We start from the raw sequence: 23,066 nt of genomic DNA on the forward strand, positions 1-23,066 counted from the left end.
TTTATTTCCTCGAATTTAGCATGTCCCCCATGGAAGATACAGAGGTTTTTACAGAGGAGCACATTATTAGACACATTAACTTCCCCCCATATCCTCACCTCTCTAGCATGGGAGCACTAGGAACTGTTCCTGATTACAGATGTCACATGTGGAGTCACACTACAGCCTCACTGAGTTCCTGTGACAGACTCAGTGTGAAGCTTCTCTTCCTCCCCCCACTTCCCCCTCACACACTGCCTGGCTCATAGGATACTAAGGGGAAGACAGGCAGGCTAAACATCCACTCACAGGACTGCAGCCAGCACAGGAGGATGGGCCGCGGCCCACCGGGACAATGCCCGGTCCTCCCAATGGCCAGTCCGGCCCTGTTGCCAGCTGAGCTGCAAAGCAGACACCGGCACACTCGCCTCCCGCCGCGCCGCATATCTTAATTGCGGACTAGAGAGTTGCGCGGTGACAGAAATCCCACCCGTCCCCACCAAAGTCTCACCCGTCCCCACCCGTCCCCGTGAGGAATCCCACCCGTCCCTGTGAGGAATCCCTCCATCCCCACCCATCCCCGCGAGGAATGTCCTCCGTCCCCGTGAGGAATCCCCTCCGTCCCCGCCCGTCCCTATAAACTTCAGAAATAGTTATTTCATTTAATTATGCTACTGAATTAAAGGCTCTGGTAGAAACCCATTTACAAATAAGCAAAAAGACTTTATTAATTTGGAAATATTAATTGGGAAGAATACACACTTTGTAAACGGGTTTCTACCAGAGCCTCTTTTGTTTATAAATTTTTATCAACACAACTAATATACTACTTTACCTGAAGCAAAAAAAAAAGAAAAAAAGAAATAGAATTCTTCTCCTACCTTTGTTGCCTGGTTTCTGCTTTCCTCATGTTCTCATTCAGTTCCTTCCATCCACTGTCTCTCTTATTCTGCGTCTTCCATTTGCTCTGTTACTGTGCCTCTCCCTTTCTCCCCCCCTTCCAAATTGGTCTGGCACCCATCTTCTTCCCTCCGCTCCCCCCATAGTCTGGCATCTCTGTCTTCTTCCCTGCCAGCGTCTTCTCCCCACTCTTTCTTCCCCATTTCCTTTCAGCGTCCTTCTCCCCCCCATCTTCCCCATGTCCTGTCAGCGTTCTTCTCCCCCCTCTGTCTTCCCCATGGCCTTTCAGCGTCCTTCTCCACCCCCCCGTCTTCCTCATGGCCTTTCAGCGTCCTTCTCCACCCCACCCCCCCATCTTCCCCATGTCCTGTCAGCGTCCTTCTCCCCCTTCTGTCTTCCACAAATGCTTTCAGTGTCCTTCCCCCCCCACCCCGTCTTCCCCATGGCCTTTCAGCATCCTTCTTCACCCCTTTGTCTTCCCCATGTGCTTTCAGCGTCCTTCTCCCCCCCCGTCTTCCCCATGTCCTGTCAGCATCCTTCTCCCCCTTCTGTCTTCCACAAATGCTTTCAGTATTCTCCCCCCCATCCGTCTTCCTCATGGCCTTTCAGCGTCCTTCTTCACCCCTTTGTCTTCCCCATGTGCTTTCAGCGTCCTTCTCCCCCCCGTCTTCCCCATGTCCTGTCAGCGTCCTTCTCCACCCCTTTGTCTTCCCCATGTGCTTTCAGCGTCCTTCCCCCCCCGTCTTCCCCATGTCCTGTCAGCGTCCTTCTCCACCCCTTTGTCTTCCCCATGTGCTTTCAGCGTGCTTCCCCCCCCGTCTTCCCCATGTCCTGTCAGCGTCCTTCTCCCCCTTCTGTCTTCCACAAATGCTTTCAGTGTCCTTCCCCCCCACCCCGTCTTCCCCATGGCCTTTCAGCGTCCTTCTTCACCCCTTTGTCTTCCCCAGTGCTTTCAGCGTCCTTCTCCCCCCTCCTTCTCTCCCGCCCCGGGTGCAGCACAGCCGGCCAGGTCCCCTTACTTTTGTGGCGCTTCCGCGACCGACAGACCGACAACAACCCCGGTCTGACAAACCTCCCTGCCCTTAACCGCGAATCTAAATTTCCTTCTTACAGCTGCTGTAAGAAGGTAATTTATATTCGCGGTTAAGGGCAGGGAGGTTTGTCGGACCAGGGCTGTTGTCGGTCGGTCGGTTAGCTCCACAAAAGTAAGGGGACCTGGCCGGCTGTGCTGCACACGGTGCGGGGCGTGGCAGACCGCCCCCCTCCCTTGGTAGCTACTCGAGCCGCGAGACTACTCCTCCTTACCTACCCTGCCTGCAGTACAGAGCCGAACGGAAATCTTCCCAACGTCAGCGCAGACGTCGGAGGGAGGGAGGGCTTTGTTTACCGATGTCAGCGCTGACGTCGGGAAGACTTCCGTTCGGTTCTGTGCTGCAAGCAGAGCAGGTAGGGAGAAAAGCCGCGCGACTTAGTACATCCAGCCCCGCAGGAACCCCGCGACCCTCGGAGGCGTCCCCACGGGATCCCCGCGACCCGTGCAGCTCTCTATTGTGGACCTTCCCGCATGCCAGCTGCAAGGCCTTCGCGTGCCACAGCTGGCACGCGTGCCATAGGTTCGCCATCGCTGGTATAAAGAGTATCAAACAACTTAGCATGGATATCCTACCTAAACCCAGATTAGAAAAGTCACAGGAGTAGCTGAAATCAATAGGTCAAAGATAATGAAATGCAATTCTGTACTAAATTTAAATGAAACAGAAAAGACTCTGCATTGAACTGCTCTAATACCTGGTCATATTCCAGTGCTCCTGGGTACAGCGGCCATCCAAGGAACAGCTCAGCAATGACGCACCCCAGCGACCACATGTCTATGGCTTCACAAAACGGCAAACCCAAAATTATCTCTGGTGCTCTGCAAATTAAGTGAATAAGATTACTAAATTAGCAAAAAAACTTACAAATGAAAAAATAATCTTCAATATCACTCTCTCTTTGCAGACTCTCTCATTAGCTTTTAGAATTTTCAGCAAATATTTTCCTTCCACCACTCCAGTTCCTCAAAATGATTACTTTGAACAATGATTCTATTTCTACTTAATAATTACATTTTAAACAGAGGCCATCACACATATTGTCCCAAAAGAAACCCATTACCTAACAGAGCAGATACTAATCAAAAGACTCATATCTCAAATATATAGTGAAAAAAGTAAACCATTTCTGCTAATAAAATAAATTCACTCAAAGAAAATTTGTTACCACCGAGGAGTAGGTTTAAAAAGAACAGCAAGAAAGTAAATTTTCTTACCTGTAATGTTCTCTGTAGACATAAGAAATCTGGCATCCAATTGAGTAACATCACCTTACAAGATGGACCAATTCTCTCAGAGCTAGTGTCAATTTCTGAGCATGCATGACCATCCTATATGCAGCAATCTCTTTAATTACTTTAAAGCTTGGCATTCACTCTCAAGGAAATGGGCAGGACTGTAAAGCTTGATTAATTTTATGACCACTACCTGTTACAGGTAAAACAAAAAACTTTACTTTCCCCAAGCACTTAAGTGGGTGACTCAAGTTCTAGGATGCTCATTTTGATAACTGTCTGTTGCTCAGGAGCAACCTGATTGTCAAGAAAATGCAAGACTTGTTATCGAATGCACCATCATTTCTCATTGTCACCTAGACCAAAGACATGAAAGCGAATCAGTTATATAAATAGAATCTTCCAAACCAGATATCAAGGAGAGCCACAGTAGCTCTAATGGCTCTGATCTAATGAAATTCATGTTACAGATTAAGAGCAGGATCAGTCCATGTCAACTGTACAAGTGGTCCCCACCCTATCACCTTCAATTTTAATGAAACTTGGCATGTAGGTTAACTTATGGCACTAAGCCATGCAAAGTTTCAACCCCTAAATCCTAAAATTCATGTAGTAAGAGGTACCTAAGTAGAGGCCTTAAATTTTTTGTGCATGTTGTTCAAAACAAATGGGCAAATTCAAGGGTCTCCTGTACACAGAGCTAACATCAGCCTGAAATTTAGTCTACTGGTGCAACCTTTTGTACTAAAATAAGCTTTTAGAGTTTTAAAAGTCTAGGTTAAGTGCTCTTCTGATGTCCCATAAGATTTATTTTTATTTGTTTACATTTTTTACATATCACATTCAGGTACTCTTAAGTATTTCTCCCTATCTGTCCCAGTGGGCTCACAGTCTAACTACGCTACCTGGGACAACAGAGTGTTAAGTGACTTTCCCAGTGTCACAAGGAACAGTGTGGGGATTGAACTCACAACCTCAGGGTGCTGAGGCAGAGGTTCTAACCACTAGGCCATTCATCTACATTGACAGTCTCCTAGCACATAAAGTATGACCCCATTTCTCTTTACTTGTTTATGTAATACATGGTCACCTAGTTGTCAATTTGAACCAGAATGACCTTGTTGAATGACTGATCTCCAAAAGCCTTTAGAGAAGACATGATAGAGACATATAAGATCATGAAGGGCATTGAGAATGTGGAGAGGGACAGATTCTTCAGCCTACGGGGGTACTACAATAACAAGGGGGCCCTCGGAGAAACTAAAAGGGGACAGGTTTAGAACCAATGCCAGGAAGTACTTCTTCACTCAGAGGGTGGTGGATACCTGAAATGCACTTCTGGAGGGTGTAATAGGACAGAGAGTACTTTACAGGGTTTCAAAGAGAAATTGGATATATTCTTGAAAGAAGAAGTTATTGAGGGATATAGATAGGGAAGATATAGGATGAAGAAGGGTACAGTTAGAAGGATATAGATAAGATAGAAAAAAAAAAAAGGGATTGAAGGGATAGAGGGGTACATACAGAAGACTACTACGCAGGTCCTAGACCTGATAGGCCGCCGTGCGAGCGGACTGCTGGGAACGATGGACCTCTGGTCTGACCCAGCAAAGGCACTTCTTATGTTCTTATGTTAATACACCCCGAGTGTGAAGCCCATCTAGATGAGCTGCCCAGCCTAGGTACATCTATCATTAACGTTACCCGAGTTGGAGAATTTGGAGGGAATTTTTTTGCCAGATTGGATTGGTTCATCCAGCAGGACAGATAGCTGTGTAGAGCAGTGTTTTTCAACCTTTTTACACCAATGGACTGGCAGAAATAAAAGAATTATTCTGTGGACCGGCATCGGTCCATGATCCGGCAGTTGAAGAACACGGGGCTAAGTTGTGGGCCAGACCCCGCCCATCTCTACCCAATCTCCACCCCAGACCCGCCCCCATAATAGTACTAATTGCACCTTGCACATCCCGTTCCTCATCTGGAAGCCTTCCCTCTGACGTTGCAATGTCAGAGGGAAGGCTTCCAATTCAGGCGCAGGATGCCCATAGGAGCCACTGCCTGTGGCTTTGTGCACTGAATCAGTAAGGAAGCGGGAGCTGGCTCGAAGATAACGCCACATCGATCGCACCGTGGACCGGCAGTTGAAGAATTCTGTTTTGGGCCTGATGCACGTGCTGGCCCTGTGGACCGGCAGGAAATTTCTATGGACCAGTGGTTGAAGAACACTGGTGTAGAGGACAGGTGACAAATATGACGCACTGGAGATTCTTTGAAGACTGGGTCCACTGGGTGGATATGGTCCATTGAGCTTCAAATGCAGGCATGCATGGCAATGACATGTACTGTTGAATCCATGTAGCTTAGTGATGCTAGACTACACACACAGCCCTGTACATTAAACACTTAAGAGATAATCCCTGCTCACTAGAGCTTACAATCTAGTATCCTCAACATCTGACCAGCTGATATTTTCTGGCTTCCATGAATTTCTTCTAAAATGGAAATTAAGTTGGTTATCCTTTGCTGTAGAAGAAAAGTTGCCTTATGTCTAGCAAGGCTCCTTTCTATTTCAATTTTTTTTCAGTGGATTTAAATAGATGGAACCCACGCAGGATGGGGGGGGGGGTCATACTGGACTTAGTGTTTACAAATGGGGAAAGTGTTTCTGAGGTTACAGTGGGTGATCATCTGGCATTCAGTGATGACTGCATGGAACGGTTTAATATTAAGATGGTTATAGAGAGGGCTCATTCAAAAGCAAAGGTTCTAGACTTTAAAAAACTAACTTTGTTCGAATGGGGCTTTACGTCAAGGAATTATTGTCTGGATGGGAATGTCTGGAAGGCGTGGAAATGCGGTGGGCAAAACTCAAAGGAGCGATTGTAAGGGTGACAAACCTTTTTGTGAGGCAAGTAAGTAAAGTAAGAGGAAAAGAAGGCCACTTTGGTTCTCAAAAGTAGTAACTGAGAAGGTAAGGAATAAGAGGTTAGCTTTCATAAACTACAAAAGATTGCAGAAAGGAAGACAGGCAAAAATATCTGGAAAAGTTAAGAGAGGCTGGTTGTGTAGTCAGGAAAGCAAAGATGCAAATGGAAGAAAAAATAGCTGACATGGTAAAACGAGGAGACAAGACTTTTTTTAGATTTATTAGTGATAGGAAGAAGTGCAAACGTGGCATTGTGAGACTCAAAGATGAAGGGGAGGAATATGTAGAAGCTGATAAAGAAAAGGCCGAATTGCTTAATGAATATTTCTATTCTGTGTTCACGGCTGAAGCAGCTGGAGCGGGACCACAGATGACAAATGTGAATAGGGATGGAGGAGTAACAGACCCTGATCGATTTTCAGAGTTTTGTGTTTGTGAGGAGCTACCTAAAATAAAGGTAGATAAAGCGATGGAGCCAGTTGGTGTACATCCAAGGGTGCTGAAGGAACTTAGGGAAGTTCTGGTAGCAGTACTGGAGGACTGGAGAAGGGCGGATGTGGTCCCTCTCCACAAAAGTGGAAGTAAGGAAGAAGTAGGGAATTACAGGCCGGTAAGTTTGACTTCTATAGTAAGCAAATTAATGGAAACACTTTTAACACAGAGAATGGTCAAGTTTCTGGAATCCTGTGGATTACAGGATCGGAGGCAACATGGATTCACTAGAGGCAGGTCTTGTCAGACAAATCTGATCAATTTGACTGGGTGACCAGAGAATTGGATAGAGGATGTGCGCTAGATGTGGTGTATTTACATTTTAGCAAAGCCTTTGACAGTGTAAACACGGACGTCTAATAAATAAACTGAGTGCCTTCGGGATGGGTCCCAAAGTGACGGGTTGGGTCAAGAACTGGTTGAATGGAAGGCAACACAGGTTAATGATCAATGGAGATCACTCTGAGGAAAGGGATGTTACCAGTGCCTCAGGGTTCTGTTCTTGGGCCTGTTTTTTTAACATTTTTATAAACGATATTGCTGAAGGGTTGTCGGGTAAAATTTGCCTCTTTGCGGATGATACCAAAATCTGCAATAGAGTAGACATGCCGGATAGTGTGAATAAAATGAAGAAAGACCTGGTAAAGCATGAAGAATGGTCTGAAATTTGGCAGCTAAAATTTAATGCTAAGAAATGCAAGGTTTGAACTGCAAAAACTCAAGGGAATGGTACAGTTTAGGGGGTGAAGAACTTATGTGCACAACAGAAGAGTGGGACTTGGGTGTGATTGTATGTGATGATCTTAAGGAGGCCAAACAGGTTGAAAAGGTGACGGCAAAAGCTAGAAGGTTGCATAAGGAGATGGACGGCCAGTAGGAAAAAGGAAGTATTGATGCCCCTGTATAAGACTTAGATGAGACCTCATTTAGAATACTGTTTTCAGTTCTGGAGGCCACACCTTCAAAAAGATATAAAAAGGATGGAGTCGGTGCAGGAAAAGGCGGGAAAGGGAAAATATGATACAGACGTTTAAATACCTAAGTAATGTAAATATGCACGAGTCGAGTCTCTTTCATTTGAAAGGAAACTCTGCAATGAGAGGGCATAGGATGAAGTTAAGAGGTGATAGGCTCTGGAATAATCTAAGGAAAGAAAGAGATGGGCCATTTGGCCTTTATCTGCCATCATGTTTCTAAATGTGACAGGATAATTTATGATAAACCCTAGTGACTTTGACCAATTGTCCAGACAGGAACACGCACATTTCCAGTGTGCAGTAGATAAACTGCAACAGCAAAACATTTTAACACTCGAGGCACTGACATGAAGCTAGTGTATATAATGAATTCCAGAGTACCTCCGGTTGCTTGGATGTGAGCAGTCAGTCTCCTTTGTGTAAGTGGAATAAGGGATCCTAAGGAAACCAGGGCCCTTAGGTCTAGAACAGGACAGTATCCTCTCATTTTATCGAGAAATACTTGGATTAAACTTCCTGTCCTCTTTTACATGGTGGAATAGATTTGATTGCAAGTTGCAAGTTTGTTTGTCAATATTTACAGAAGCTGACAGCTTAATCTTCAATCAGCAAACCAGCATCTAAATTGCCAAGATGATATGCTATCCAGACTATTTTGAGAACATGTCTAAGGTTACAAGGGGCCATCTGTTTGCAAAACAAGGCTGTCAGGGACAAATACTGAAACTAATTGGAGCCCAAGACCCCTGTGTCGATGGACGAAGGTAACACGGGGCTGGTAGAGCCCTCGTGTCGCCCATCAGCTGGGGGGGGGTGTGAAAGGGGGTGGATTGGAAGTGAGGATGGGGATTGGACAGTGGGTCTGTCGGTAAAGGAAATTTAAATCAATTGGCTGTGGGTGCGAGGGGTTGAAGAAGGGACCCATGGAGGACTTTGCTCCTTCTGAGATCCTCCAGAGCGGCGTTTTGGTTTTCCGGCGCGTCGGTGGGTTCGTGGTGTTTGGCGCGAGGCAGCATGGCAGCGCGAGAGGACAGCGTGTCAGAAGGAGAGGCGGAGATATCGTTGAGGGCGGGAGACTCGTTATTAGAAGAGCCCGAGGAATATGTGGGTGGCGGTAGCGTCGGCGGCAGTAATAGGCCTGACCGGCGGTCCAAATCTGAGGCTCTGTCTGCCCTCGCGATCACTGGCTCAGGTCTGGGTGTGCGGGGGCGGGCGGTGGATAGGTTAGCCGAGCGGAGTTTTTTGAAGGGATGGGGAAGGAGTAAGTCGAGCAGACGGGGTTCTAATCAGTCGGCAGGCCGCAGCTCAAGCGCTCCATACGCTGTTAGTGACCAGGATGGGCCTGTGGGTAGAGCGGGACTGGTTTGTGCGGGGCCTAGTTGGGTTTCGGCAGTGCTTGAGACTGCTGTAGGGTTTCCTGTTTCAGGGGTGGTGGCAGAGGGTGGAGAGCGGATTCAGCCTCCTGGTAGGGAGAGTAGGGCAGCTGTAGGTGGTTTTGACATGGTGCACCCCCAGACCCCTATAAGTGGGGGGCCGAGTTCTTGGCATGCTGGGTTCCTGGGTCCGTGGGGGGCTCCATGGAGTATGCCCCCTTGGGAGCGGGACCATAGGGCTGGGGACCTGGTTCTGCGTTCCCTGCATGGGGCGGTGGGGGGTACCCGGGTGGGACAGGGGGTCCTGGCTCAGTTGGGAGCGGGGGGTCCGGTTGGGAGATGCCCTGGTGTGGTTTTCCGGGTGCGGCTCCTGGCTCTGTTTTGTTTTCCCAGGGTTCGTCAACGATGCCCGATCGCCTGGATCATACCAGGGCAGATGGTGGTCCTTCTTCCAGGGATGTCGGTGGAGAGGCAGAGCAGAGGCGGAGAGATGGCCTAGTGGAGGAGGTGGCAAGCGGCACTGCGGCAGCAGGCGTAGCTGCTGGAGGAGGCGCCACGGGATCTGTGTCTACAGTGGTGGTTGCTGGCTGCGGTTCCACTGTTCCTGTTTCACGATCGGCTTCGGAAGTCGGGCTTGCTGCGAGTGGCGGCTCGGCATCGGCGGGCGTCTCTGGACCTTTCTCATCGGGTAATGTGGCGCCTGCGCTGGTTGCTGTGGAAAAGAGGTCTAGAAGGAGGGGGAGGGATAGGCATCTGTGGCGGAGGGAGTCGTCATCGTCCAGGTCTTCTTCTTCCTCTTCCACTTCATCTTCTTCCTCCTATTCTTCCATACCTATGACGGGGGGGGGAGGGGTGAGGGCAGTTCTACGATGGGGGGTGGTGCGGTACTGCAAGGGGTGGGCAGGGGTGCGCCGGCATTAGTAGCGTTGACGGAACTATGGGAGAAGGTTCCACATGTGTTGCGGCGAAAGATTAGGCGTCGGTCTTGCTTAGACATTTTTCAGCTTACAGTGGGCAGGGCACACCAGCGTGGTCGTAAGAAAGCGAAACGCGCGTCTAGTGAAACCAAGCCGTTGCCGGTAGCAAGGTCCATCATGAATTGGATGCGTTCCTTCTTGAGGCTGGTGAGTGTTTGGGAGAGGGCGCATCCTGGTGACTATGGTTTGTTGTTAGCTTACGCTGACTCGGTGATGGATGCTTATCAGCGCTTCGGGGATTGGGCGTGGTTGAATTATGACGAGGCGTTTTGGGATAAAATGGAGAACATTCATATATCATGGGGCACTCAGGATGTTAACTTGTGGCTCACTCATATGTCAGCCAAGTCCGTGAGTGCTCCTATAGTGGGTGGGCAAGTTCCGCAGGGGAGGGAGGGGTTGGACGCGGGGGAGGTGCTGATGTTTGCTGGCGGTTTAATAAATCCAGTTGCTCATTCTCGGACTGCCGGTTCCGGCACGCCTGTTCGCAATGTGGTCAGTCTCACTCCGTCCTCAAATGTCCCAAGCGTCCTGCAGGAGGGCCAGTTGGCCCGGGAAAATGAGGGCATTGAGGGGCCGCTACCCATGCCGGTTCGGGTGGATGCGTTGCGGCCGTGGCTCCGACTTTATAGCAATGGTTGTGATGGGAGGTTCTTGGAGCGTGGATTTCGGGTTGGTTTTGACATTCCTTTCGGGGGGGGAGGGGTTCTGCGGTTCGCGTCCGAAATGCATCTTCGGTTTCTTGCTTGGGTGTGGAGGTTCGTCATAAGTTGGGTGAAGAACTACGTTTGGGAAGGATCGCGGGTCCTTTTCGCGACTGCCCATTCCCTGACATGATGATCTCCCCCTTAGTGTTGATACCTAAAAAAGAGCCAGGTAAGTTTCGACTGATTCTCAATTTGTAGCGCCCGGTGGGTGCCTCCGTGAATAAAGGGATTCCGCGCGATCTGTGTTCGGTGAGATACTCATCAGTGGATTGCACTTTACGGTTTATTCTTGGGGCCGGCAGGGGTTCGTTGTTAGCGAAGGTTGATATTGAGTCAGCTTTTCGGCTGTTGCCTATACATCCTCGGTCGTATCGTTTACTGGGTTTTCGTTTCGATGGTGCGTATTTTTATGATCGCTGTTTGCCTATGAGTTGTTCCATTTCCTGCGCCTATTTTGAGATGTTCAGCTCATTTCTGCATTGGGTTGTGGTGCGGAGGACGGGACTCAGTTCGGTTGTGCATTATTTGGACGATTTTTTGTTCATTGGTCCTAGGGGTACTGCTGAGTGTGAACAGTTGAAGTCAGCCTTTGAGGGGATGGCAGGAGAGTTCAGGATAGCCTTGGCGCGGGATAAATCAGAAGGTCCTGTCACATTGCTTGTGTTCTTAGGGATAGAGATCAATACGGAGGCCATGGTGATGCGATTGCCGAGGGTCAAAGTTCAACAATTGTTGGGCTTTATGGAGCGTGTGTTGTCCTCGCAAAAAACTACATTGCTGACGGTACAGTCTCTGTTGGGTTCCCTCAATTTTGCCTGTAGGGTCTTGCCTATGGGTCGTGCTTTTTCCCGTTGCTTGGCTGCGGCCACGGCAGGGGTGTGTGATAAGCGGCATTTTTTGCAACTTTTTGTGGGCGTTCGGGCGGACCTCCGGATGTGGATGTGTTTTTTGCGAGACTTTAATGGAACTTTAACCATGCAGGCTCCAACTGTGTCCAATGGGGATTTAGAATTGTTTTCAGACGCTGCGGGGGGAGTTGGCTTTGGTCTTTATTGTAGAGGCGAGTGATGCACTGAGCGTTGGCCAGAAGAGTGGGCGCAGCGGGGGATCACTAGGAACATCACTTTTGTGGAGTTGTTCCCGTTAGTGGTCGCTTGTGAGCTTTGGCCCGAGATTTTGAGGGATAGGCATGTGGTTTTCTGGTGTGATAATCTGGGGGTGGTAGAGGTAGTCAACCGGCAGGCTGCGCATTGCTTGGCAGTGAATGTGTTGATGCGGGCGTTGGTCTTGCGCTGCTTACATCTCAATCTGTTTATCAGAATGAGGAATGTTCCGGGACTGCAGAATGGTATTGCTGATACGTTATCTCGTTTTAATTTTCTGCAGTTTCGCCGTCTGCGCCAGAGGCAGCGGAGGTCGGTTCATCCATGCCGGAGCATTTGTGGCACCTGGACGTGAAAGAGTTTGGGAGATGCTCCGCCTGTCAGTAGCTCCTGCCAAGTGGGCATGTTACTTGCCTGGATTTCGAGCTGTAGTGTCTTTTCTGTCAAGTAGGGGTTGGCCCCCGGGAGATGTGGCCGAATCCTTCCTAGAAGATTTCGTGCTGTTCTCGTTCAGAGCTCGGGTCTCTAGGGGTGTGGTGAGGGGGCGCCTGGCCGGGTTTGCCTTTTTCTATCGTGCCTTAGGCTGGGCGTGCCCCACATCTGGTTTTGTGGTACAGCGACTGATGCGTGCAATGGGGAGGGTGGCTCCTGTGGTGCCGGACGCTAGGTTGCCGATTTGTCACGAGCTGCTGGTGCGGTTATTGACAGTGGTATCGGAGGTGGCCAGTTCGCCCTTTGAGGCCTGTTTGCTTCGGGCGGCCTTCTCTCTTGCCTTTTTTGGAGCACTTCAGGTGGGTGAGCTCTTGGTTAGTGCTTCAGTTAGAGGCAGGGGATTATTGTTGCAGCATGTGCGCATCAGCAAGCAAGCTGTTCACTTATGGGTGGTCAGTTCCAAGACGAATCAAGCAGGGCGGGGGCAGCGGATAGTTCTTCGTCAAGTGGAGGGTTGTGTTTCTTGCCCAGTGGCCAGGTTGAGCACCTATTTGGAGATCCGGGGTGGGGTTTCCTCCGTTCTGTTTATGCATGCTAATGGGGCCCCTCTGTCCGATTTCAATTCCTGGCTGTTCTGCGGCTTGCATTAGTGAGATGTGGAGAGGAGCCAGGCCGATATGGTACGCACTCCTTTCGAATTGGCGCTGCAATGAGCGCCAGTGCGGCTGGCATGCCGGAGGCTGGCATTCGACAGTTGGGGCATTGGGTGTCAGGTGCCTTCTGGGGTTATATTCGGCCTAGTGGTGAGTTCCCAGCATTGGGCAGACAGGGGTTGGGTCAGTGAGGGGGGGATTTGGGGGTGGGCGTTTGGGAGGGGTTCGGGGGTCCTGACTGTCTGGTAAGTTTTTTGCTTTGTTTTGCAGATGCCAGAAGGAGAGGTTATTCGGTCTGGATTGTTGGGCATTCCTTTGTGCACTGGGCCGGTGAAAAAGCATTGGTTCGCCCTGGGGGTCGCCATTTCAAGCTTGAGCATCGTGGAGTGCGCGTGTCCTGTTGGGGTCAACGCGGTATGCGGTGGCATCATCTTTTACCTTTGTTGTCGGACCTGCGCTCTCGGCCTCTACGGCCTGATGTCCTCCTGATTCATTTGGGGGGAAATGATGTGGACACTGTGACGGGGAAGCAGCTTGTCAATAGGATAAAGGATGACCTATGGGTGGTTTTTGGGTGGTTTCCTTTGACATGTGTTGTGTGGTTGGATTTTATTCCCCGCCCCCGGTGTCTGCCATCTCGACGTTGGACCAGGGGACTGGCGAAGTTCAACCGACAGGTGGGGAAGTGGGTGGCGTCATTAGGGGGTAGACAGATTCTGCATGAGTGGGTAGATATGTCTTGTGCGGGTCTTTATCACTGGGACCGGATCCATTTGTCCGATATCGGTTAGGATCTCCTCTTGGACAATTTCGCCATGTGCTGTGAACGGATTCTGGGGTTGGAGTGAATGGTCGCAGCTCTGTTTATTGGGGGGAGGGGGCTGTAAGGCTACAGGCCTGTGGCGGATCTCCCGAGCTACTGGGTCATGGGGCTCATCAGGTGATGAGCGTTGGGAAGGCAGGGAGCCGTGCCTGGTGGGTCAGGTGACCCGGAAAATGGGGCATGAGGGACATGCCACCCCTCTGACTCTTGCTGTGGTGCCGGGGTCGAGGGAATAAAACTCATTCATTGGGTAGCTCGGGAGGAGCTCTTAATATAATGTTAATAAAGTTTATGAAGTTGAAATATGTTATTATGTTTATGGTTAATAAACTGAGCTGCGGATAAATTTTACCAACCAGAAGGCTGTTGTGTATTTATAGTAAAGCAAAAGTGAGGGTTGTGAATGAAGAGGTTTGGAGTATTCAGGCAGACAGCAGGGCCTATCCAGATCCCGCTATTACAGCTATGTTCTCCTGTTCCTGGTTTTGACTACAAAGCAGTTATGACTTCTGAGACAACAGCAAGCACCCTGCTAAGACTGGGAAGGGCAGGAAAGAGCAGTATCATATTGAGCCAAGCGGCTCCTCAAAAGCTGCTATTGATAAAGGTCGGGCCATCACAGTACAAGCAAAATGGCTAATGAAGTGGGCTGGGATTCCCACAGCATCTCCTTGTGACCATGAGTAAGTCACTTAATTCTCCACTGCCTGGGTACAAAAGCACTGGAAAGATCTGTTCCATCTGCTGCCAATAGTTCAGTATGGAACAGCCCAGATAAGGAATGGACACAAACATGACACTGGGCTAGATGGATCTTTGGACTAACTCAGTATGGCAATTCTTATGTTCTAAAGACAAAAATTGCCTGGACTAAGGATACAAAATGGCTGCCATGTAGTTGGCATCTGTTATTGCCATCAATTTTGTATTTTTAGTTAGCTGCCAATGATTTTGAGTATGTACCTGGTATCGTATTCTACTGTACTCTCATGGAGAATGATGGATTCAACAGAGGTGGGAAATACCATTTTATCCACAGCCAGGAAAATGTTAGTAGTAACAATGTAAGTAGTAACCCAAGACCATTATTAATAAAACAAAGGCTGTTCCTTGTCCGTCTGATATTGGATAAGGTAAAGTTTATTACCTATTCATCAGATCAGTTTACCAGTCTCTTGGCAAGAATCAAAACATCATGACAACATCAAAAGCTATGCTTTCAAATTCAATGGAAAATAGAAAAGTTATGCAAAAGAGTCAAAATAACTCTGAAAATTTGACATAATGGAATGAAACTGTCCATGTTAAAAAAAAAGTTGTCATCTGACCAGGAGCTCCAAAGAAATACACATTCCCTCTGTCAAAAAAGCAAAAAACCCCATCAGCCCTCTGCAGTTTGATAGGAGTAAGGCATCTACATGCATAAGAACATAAGAACATAAGATATTCTTGTAGCTTCTAGACATTAAAGAAAATATTTGCTAAATTCTTCAAAAGTGACTAGTATTGACAATCATAGTCTCCAGATTCTTGATCACATTTCAAGGGAGGTGGGGGCTATAACGTTTGGGTCCAATTTATGTGCATGACCAGAGCAACAGATATTTGCTGGCAATACACCCAGGATTTTCAATTCTGCTACTTTAATTTCTTGCAACAAATGGCAACTGTGATCTAACTGGATTTTATTTCTGGTTTTTCATTCTGTTGAGAAACTGAGTGTTTTATTCTATGTATCTGAAACAGAGATCTTGTTACAACTGCAGGATGGCAGGAAATGAGGAAGAAAAGCAAGCAGCTAAACAAACAAAAAAATACCGTGGTACCTTGGATTATGAGCATAATCCGTTCCAGGAGCATGCTCGTAATCCAAAATGCTCATTTATTAAAGCGAGTTTCCCCATAAGAAATAATGGAAACTCGCTTTGATACGTTCCCCCCCCCCCCGAGAACCGGCATTGCTCCCCCCCTGCGATCCGGCACCCTCCCCTGATGCGATCAGGCACCTCCCCAATGCGATCGGGCACCCCCCGCCACGATTGGGCACTCCCCGCCACGATTGGGCACCCCCCCTGCCACTTCTTACAGTCATCTGGGCACCGGCATGTCCTATGCTTGGTGCCGGTGCCCGAAGATCGGCCTCCTCTTCTGCTGGGCCTTGAGCATCTGCGCATGCTCAAGGCCCAGCAGAAGAGGAGGCCGATCTTCGTGCACCGGCACCAAGCACAGGACATGTGGTGCCCAGATGACTGTAAGAAGCAGCCGGGGGGGGGGGGGTGTGCCCGATCGCGTCGGGAGGGGGTGCCGGATTGCGTCGGGGGGGGGGGGGGTGCCGGATCGCGGTGGGGCGCTCATAAATCGAGCCATGCTCGGTTTCCAAGGCACCAATTTTGCAAATGTTTTGCTCATCTTGCAAAACACTCGCAAACCGGTACACTCGTAAACCGAGGTACCACTGTAATAGCAATCACAATCACAGTAGATCATCATCCTTCTAAGATATTTAAAAAGGTCAGACTGACTGTTTACAAGCTATGTAAGTAAAGTGGGTCAGTTGGAAACAATAGTTGATCTCAGCCTGCTAAAAATAACAACTGAATGAAAGCAATGTTTGAGCTTAGCCAATTTATTTACATATGATGTGTCCTGGTAACCAGAGCTCATACTCTATTACGATTTAAAATGACACTATAGAGTGACCAACCCACACCCACGAGACCAGAGCTTGTATTATTTACCCTTACTACGATCATCATTGGCCTTATCCTCCCCAGGTTTCTGATATATCATCGCACACATTGTACTGAAGTTTTTCTGAAATTCCAAACTTCCAAACTGATAGTCTTCTAAAGTATTTTTATAGCTCCACTGAAATGAATACTCAAGTTCACCAAAAAAAACACCCTCAGCATTGATAAAGTACACTCCATTAGGGTGTGTCAATTTTAGGGGTAGATTTTTATTTTGTCAAAAATTTCAAAACTATTAGTGACCAAAGAGGCATCTCTTAAGCAATTTGTGCAATTGTTCAGTGCTCTTCCATAGACACACAGTACACCCAGCAACTTCTTCCATAGTCGTGCTGCAGCTACTGAAAATTCTGAATGCCCTGTCACAACATTTTGTAGAGTTTCAACAATTAGCAGCATCGCTACCTCTGATCTCAATTTCCTTTTTGGTAAATAGACAGACATTAGATTTGGCAAATAATAGTATTTGTCCATATAAGATCTTATGTACTATCATCAATACTTTGTACTGTATTCTTCATTCAATGGGCAGCCAATGCAGTTATTTCAACATTGGGCGCATTAAAACCTTTGCTGCAGCATTTTTAATCATCTGAACTGCATGCTGTCTACTCTTGGTTGTTCCTAAATATAAGGCATTACAGAAGTCAATTTTCCTAATTACTAAACTTTGTAAGACAAATTGAAAATCATTCCATTTTCAGTGATGGCAGTTGAAAAAAGGCAGACTGGACAACCTGAGTCACTTGCACTTGCATTATTGTTAAATGACAATCTAGAATCACTGCCAATAATATTGCTTGGGTTGTTTGGGTTTTTTTTTTAACTGGAACAACATTACTTCCCAACCTCATTTCAATCAGCCAATTCACAGACTCATGCCTCCCTATCATCACCACTTCGGTTTTATCTATGTTCAGTTTAAGATGATTTCCCACCACCAAATTCTCAAGTGTATCCATACAATCCTTCAGTCTCAAAGTAAATTCTGAGTCCCAAGTTACTATTTGGAAAAAAATTTGTACATCATCCACATACAACCTATAATACATATCCAATTGCTCAAAGACTTTCCAAATTGAGGACATATACACATTAAAAAGTAATGCTGACAAAGCGACCCCTATGGCTCTGCACAACACCTCGACTTCCTCAGATACTTGGCCATTATTCAAAACCTTAAAAGATTTGCCAACTTTATACACTTTTCCAGTAATTCCCAAAACTTCCAATTTTTTTTAACAAAAGTCTCAAATCTACTGAGTCGAACACTCCTGAGATGTCTAACGACACCAAACAGAAATCTTAATTTTCATCCATCCCATACCTAATTTGATCAACTGTGGTTATTGATAAATATTCAACATTCTGTGCAGCTCTAAAACCAAACTGAAAATTATTTAGGCCATTTATTTATTCAATATATTCTTCTATCTGTCTTGATACTGTTTTCTCAGTCACCTTACTAATCATAGTTTATTTATTTTTATTTATTTCGATTGTTATCCCGTTCTCCCAGAAGCTCAGAACGAGTTACAATTTGACATTCACAATCAATTTAAGAACAGAATAGTCATGACAACAATTAGGTTCCATTTAGACAATTACAGAACTATTCGAGAGTCAAATAGTTAAGACTGAAATCAGCCTATAATTGTGTATAACATTAGGATCAAGATGACCACCTTTCAATAAAGGTTTAACAGTTGCACATTTCGCACCTCATGGGAAAACACCAGTTTGAAATGATATATTTACTATCCCATTTCTCGTTTCTAGGCAGCTTTACATTTTACCATAGGGGGCCATATCCTCAGAAAGAAGAAATTCTCGTAGCTTTCTCCCATATTTACAGTGTAAAGCCTCACAGACTCTTGACTTATCTATAAAGTTATTGAATAAGCTTCAGCTCATCTGGTTTATAAGATCAAGAAGTAGTCTGCAGTTTGCCTGATTTTTAATCTTAAAAAGTATGATCATGGTAGTCCTTTTTATACCAAGTTGCATTGGTTGCCTTTTGGGGCACTTTGGGGAGGAATTTTGGATGAGTGCGAAGAACCACCTTGTCATGGTGGAACACTGTGATAGGTGGATTCGCCACCAGTGCTTGAAGCTCACTAACTCGAGGAGCAGAAGTGAGGCCAATGAGAAACACCACTTTCCAAGTGAGGTACTTCAGATGAGCCTTGTGAAAAGGTTCGAATGGAGGTTTCATAAGTTGAGAAAGAACAACATTGAGGTCCCAAACCACTGGAGGCGGTTTGAGGGGAAGATTGACATGGAAAAGTCCTTTCATGAATCTGGAAACCACCGGATGAGCAGAGAGGGGTTTTTCTTGAAGAGGCTGGTGGAAAGCAGAAGTGGAAAGCAGAAAATGCACTAAGGTGGATTCGTATCGATGTAGATTTGAGGCCAGAATGAGAGAGGTGCAACAGGTAATCTAAGACTGCCGACAAGGAGGAGTGTTGTGGCTCATGATGATGAGAAAAACACCAAGTAGAGAATCTAGTCCTCTTTTGGTGGTAGCATTGTCTAATAGCAGGCTTTCTTGAAGCTTCTAGGACGTCTCTCACAGGTTGAGAAAACTGGAGAGGGGTTACGTTGAAGAGGAACCAAGCTGTCAGGTGTAGAGACTGCAGGTTGGGATGAAGTAGAGATCCCTGCTGCTGCATAAGCAGTGATAGAAACACTGGTAGAGGGAAGGGCTCCCTGCTGCTGAGTTGAAGTAGAAAGGAGTACCAAGGTTGTCTGGGCCACCGTGGAGCGATCAGGATCATGGTGGCATGGTCTGACTTGAGTTTGACTAGAGTCTTCTGGATGAGAGGAAATGGAGGAAACGCATATAGAAAGAGATTCGTCCAATCCAGAAGAAAAGCATCTGCCTCGAGGCGGTGAGGAGTGTAGATCCTGAAGCAGGATTGAGGCAGTTTGAAGTTGTGGGGGGCTGCAAAGAGGTCAATCTGAAGAGTTCCCCACTGAGAAAAGATGTGATGGAGGAGCGTTGAGTCCACTCATGAGGTTGCAGCAGGCGACTCAAGTTGTCCGCCAAGGCATTGTCCGTCCCTTGAATGTAGACAGCTTTGTGGAAGGTGTTGTGGTGAATTGCCCAATCCCAAACTTTCAGAGCTTCCTGGCAGAGGGAGGCCAATCCCGTGCCCCCCTGCTTGTTGATATAATACATGGCAACTTGGTTGTCCGTGCGAATGAGGACCACCTTGTCTTGAAGCAGGTGCTGGAAGGCATTGAAAGCATGGAAAATCGCCCTGAGTTCCAGGAGATTGATGTGGCACTGGTGGTCTGTGCTGGTCCAGATGAGCCCCCCAAGCTTAAGTGGACGAGTCGGTCGTGAGGACTTTCTGATGGGGGGGAGTTTGGAACAGCAAACCTCTGGATAGATTGGAGGATAGCATCCACCAGCGAAGAGACTGTTGTAGAGCAGGGGTGACCCGGATGTGTCGGGACAGAGGGTCGGATGTCTGCGTCCTTTGAGATGTCAGGGTCCACTGGGGAATCCTGAAGTGAGGTCTGGCAAAAGGAGTCACGTGAACTGTAGAGGCCATGTGGCCCAGGAGAATCATTATGTATCTCACCGAGATGGAAGGGCGAGAGGACACCAAGTGGCAAAGATGGAGGAGAGCTTCCTGACGTTGGGGAGGAAGGAACGCTCTGAGTTGAGTAGTATCCAGAACAGCTCCGATGAAGGGAAGAGTCTGGGAAGGTTGTAGATGGAATTTCGGGAAGTTTATCTCGAATCCCAGGTGTTGCAGTAACCAGATCGTCCTCTGGGTCGCGAGGACGACTCCCTGAGACGTGGAATCCTTGATGAGCCAGTCGTCCAGGTAGGGGAAGACCTGGAGGCCATGGTTCCGGAGTGCTGCGGCCACCACTACCAGGCACTTGGTGAAAACTCTGGGTGATGAGGTCAGGCCGAAGGGGAGCTCTCGGTATTGAAGATGAAGATTTCCCACCCTGAATCTGAGGTATTGGCGTGAGGCCAGATGAATGGGGATGTGAGTGTAGGCTTCCTTGAGATCCAGAGAGCATAACCAGTCGTTCTGCTCGAGGAGGGGATACAGGGATGTCAGGGTCAACATGCGAAACTTCTCTTTTACCAGAAACTTGTTGAGCACCCTGAGGTCCAAAATGGGTCGCAGATCGCCCGTCTTCTTCGGAACAAGGAAGTACCGGGAGTAAAAACCCTTGTTCTGTTGAGACACGAGGACCAGCTCGACAGCTCCGAGCTGTAATAAAGCCTGAGCTTCCTGAAGAAGAAGAGCGGTCTGGGTCAAGTTTGAAGGATACTCTCTTGGAGGATGTTCCGGGGGGACTCGATCGAACTGGAGGGAGCATCCTTCTTTAATGATGGAGAGGACCCAGAGGTCGGTGGTAATGGTCGTCCATTGATGGTAAAAGTGATGGAGACGGCCCCCGATTGATGGGGCAACTGAAAATGGCAGGACGGCTGAGGTTACGTCCTGTATGAGACAGTCAAAAGGGCTGGGGGGCCTTAGGGGCAGTATGCTGCTTTTGTGAATGCTGCTGCTTCACAGGCTGTCAGATGGTGGGAGCCTGCTTAGGTGGGTAACGCCGCTGGTATATCAACGGTGGACGTGATGGACGAGGAGGAGCAGGCTTAGGCTTCGGGTGCAAGATAGATTGGAAGGATTTCTCGTGGTCCGAGAGCTTCTTGGTCGCTGCCTCGATGGATTCATCAAAAAGGTCGGTACCAGCGCATGGAACATTGGCAAGCCTGTCCTGGAGATTAGGGTTCATATCGATGGTCCTGAGCCACGCCAGCCGGCGCATGGCCACTGCACATGCTGTTGCCTGAGCCGAGAGTTCAAAGGAATCGTAGGATGACTGCATCAGCTATAGCCGGAGCTGGGACAGCGAGGCCAGAACTTCCTGGTACTCGGATTGTGCCCTGGGGTCCACATAGGGCAAGAACTTCTGGAGTACCGACAGGAAGAACTCGAAATAAGTGACAAAATGGAAGTTGTAGTTCAGAATCCTGGAAGTCGTCATGGAGTTCTGATAAATCCTCTTACCAAATCGGTCCATGGTCTTGCCCTCTCTACCAGGTGGGACGGCAGCGTAGACCTGGGAGGGGTGAGACCGCTTCAGTGAGGACTCTACCAAGAGGGATTGATGGGAGAGTTGGGAACCAACGAACCCCTTGTGATGCACCGTGCGGTACCTGGTATCCAATTTGCCCGGTACAACGGGGATGGAATAAGGTGTTTCAAGGCATAGCATGAAGGTCTGATCCAGCAGCTTATGTAGAGGAAGCTTGAGGGATTCAGCAGGTGGTTGAGGGAGGTGCATAGTCTCCAGATATTCTTTGGAGAATTTTGAACCTGTGTCCAGGTGGATGTCCGGTGGAATAGGCTGCTGTGCTACCTGATCTGAAGAGACTGAGGAAGGTATCGCAGCAGGCGCTGGTGTCGGGGCCGGCACGAACGATGCAGGCTTGATGAGACTCGGTGCCGCAGAGGTGGAAGGCTGTGGAGCAGCACATGAAGTCGAAGGTGAGGGGCCTTTTGATGAAGACTGCTCCGTCGAGGACTCCATGCTGAACAGCGACTCCCACAAAACGCAACGGCGCTTGAAAGCACATGCGGTGAGTGTGGAGCAAGACCGGCATGATTTCGGAAGGTGTTCAGGCCCGAGACAACGAGTGTCGATGAGGGTCCGTTAGCGAAATTGCGCGCTGGCACTTGGCACACTTTTTAAAACCGGTGATAGGCCGGGACATAGGCCGGAAAAGCTCCGCCGCAAGATCGAAGCCGCGGCCAAGTGGCCTGCCCGGTCGAACGGATGGAAGAAATATATATATATATTTTTTTGAAAACAAGAAAAACGACGAAAATCAGCGATTAAGAGAAATTTAACCCAAAACCACGGACTTTAGAAGGCACAAGTGAAAATCTTCATGCAGAGAGTCAAAGACGGACTTCTCGGCTCCGCAGAAAAGTAAGAACCGAGGAGACGCGCCCTGGTCTGGGTGGGAAGGCACTCGCGCATGCGCAGTGCGGGCGACTCGAAACTTCGAGTTTCATCAAGCAAAAATGCTTGTGAGGCGTCCGCATCGGGGCTCCGTTGGATCACGTCACCCATAGTGAGAATACATGCCTGTTTGTCCTGGGATAACTTAACATAACATAAGAATTGTCGCTGCTGGGTCAGACCAGTGGTCCATCATGCCCAGCAGTATGCTCCCAGAGCGGCCCAAAGACCAGTGCCCTGAGTCTAGCCTTACCAGCAGGTAGGGCTTGTCTCAGTTAGGGCGCTGGTCTTTCATCAGAGGGCCGCCGCATGAGCTGACTGCTGGGCACGATGGACCACTGGTCTGACCCAGCAGCGGCAATTCTTATGTTCTTATGTAACTTTGTCTTGAATCCCTGGAGGGTGTTTTCCCCTATAACAGCCTCCTGAAGAGCGTTCCAGTTTTCCACCACTCTCTAGGTGAAGAAGAACTTCTTTACGTTTGTACGGAATCTATCCCCTTTTTTAACTTTAGAGAGTGCCTTCTCATTCTCTCCACCTTGGAGAGCGTGAACAACCTGTCTTTATCTACTAAGTCTATTCCCTTCATTATCTTGAAAGTTTCGATCATGTCCCCTCTTTTCAAGGGAGAAGAGGCCC

The 23,066-nt window shown here is 48.1% G+C and overlaps 1 protein-coding gene across 3 annotated transcripts in view; it reads right to left on the bottom strand.

Annotated features, from left to right (window-relative positions):
- Nucleotides 1–23,066, bottom strand: part of HIPK3 (homeodomain interacting protein kinase 3) — a 125,863-nt gene that overhangs the window by 80,695 nt on the left and 22,102 nt on the right. For all 3 annotated transcript variants that reach the window (XM_033927841.1, XM_033927840.1, XM_033927839.1), the window contains exon 3: nucleotides 2,668–2,791. In XM_033927841.1, the coding sequence (XP_033783732.1) occupies nucleotides 2,668–2,791 (124 nt within the window). The remainder of the gene's footprint in view (nucleotides 1–2,667; nucleotides 2,792–23,066) is intronic.

This window comes from Geotrypetes seraphini, chromosome 19 (genome assembly GCF_902459505.1).
Source record: "Geotrypetes seraphini chromosome 19, aGeoSer1.1, whole genome shotgun sequence".
Taxonomy (NCBI): domain Eukaryota; kingdom Metazoa; phylum Chordata; class Amphibia; order Gymnophiona; family Dermophiidae; genus Geotrypetes; species Geotrypetes seraphini.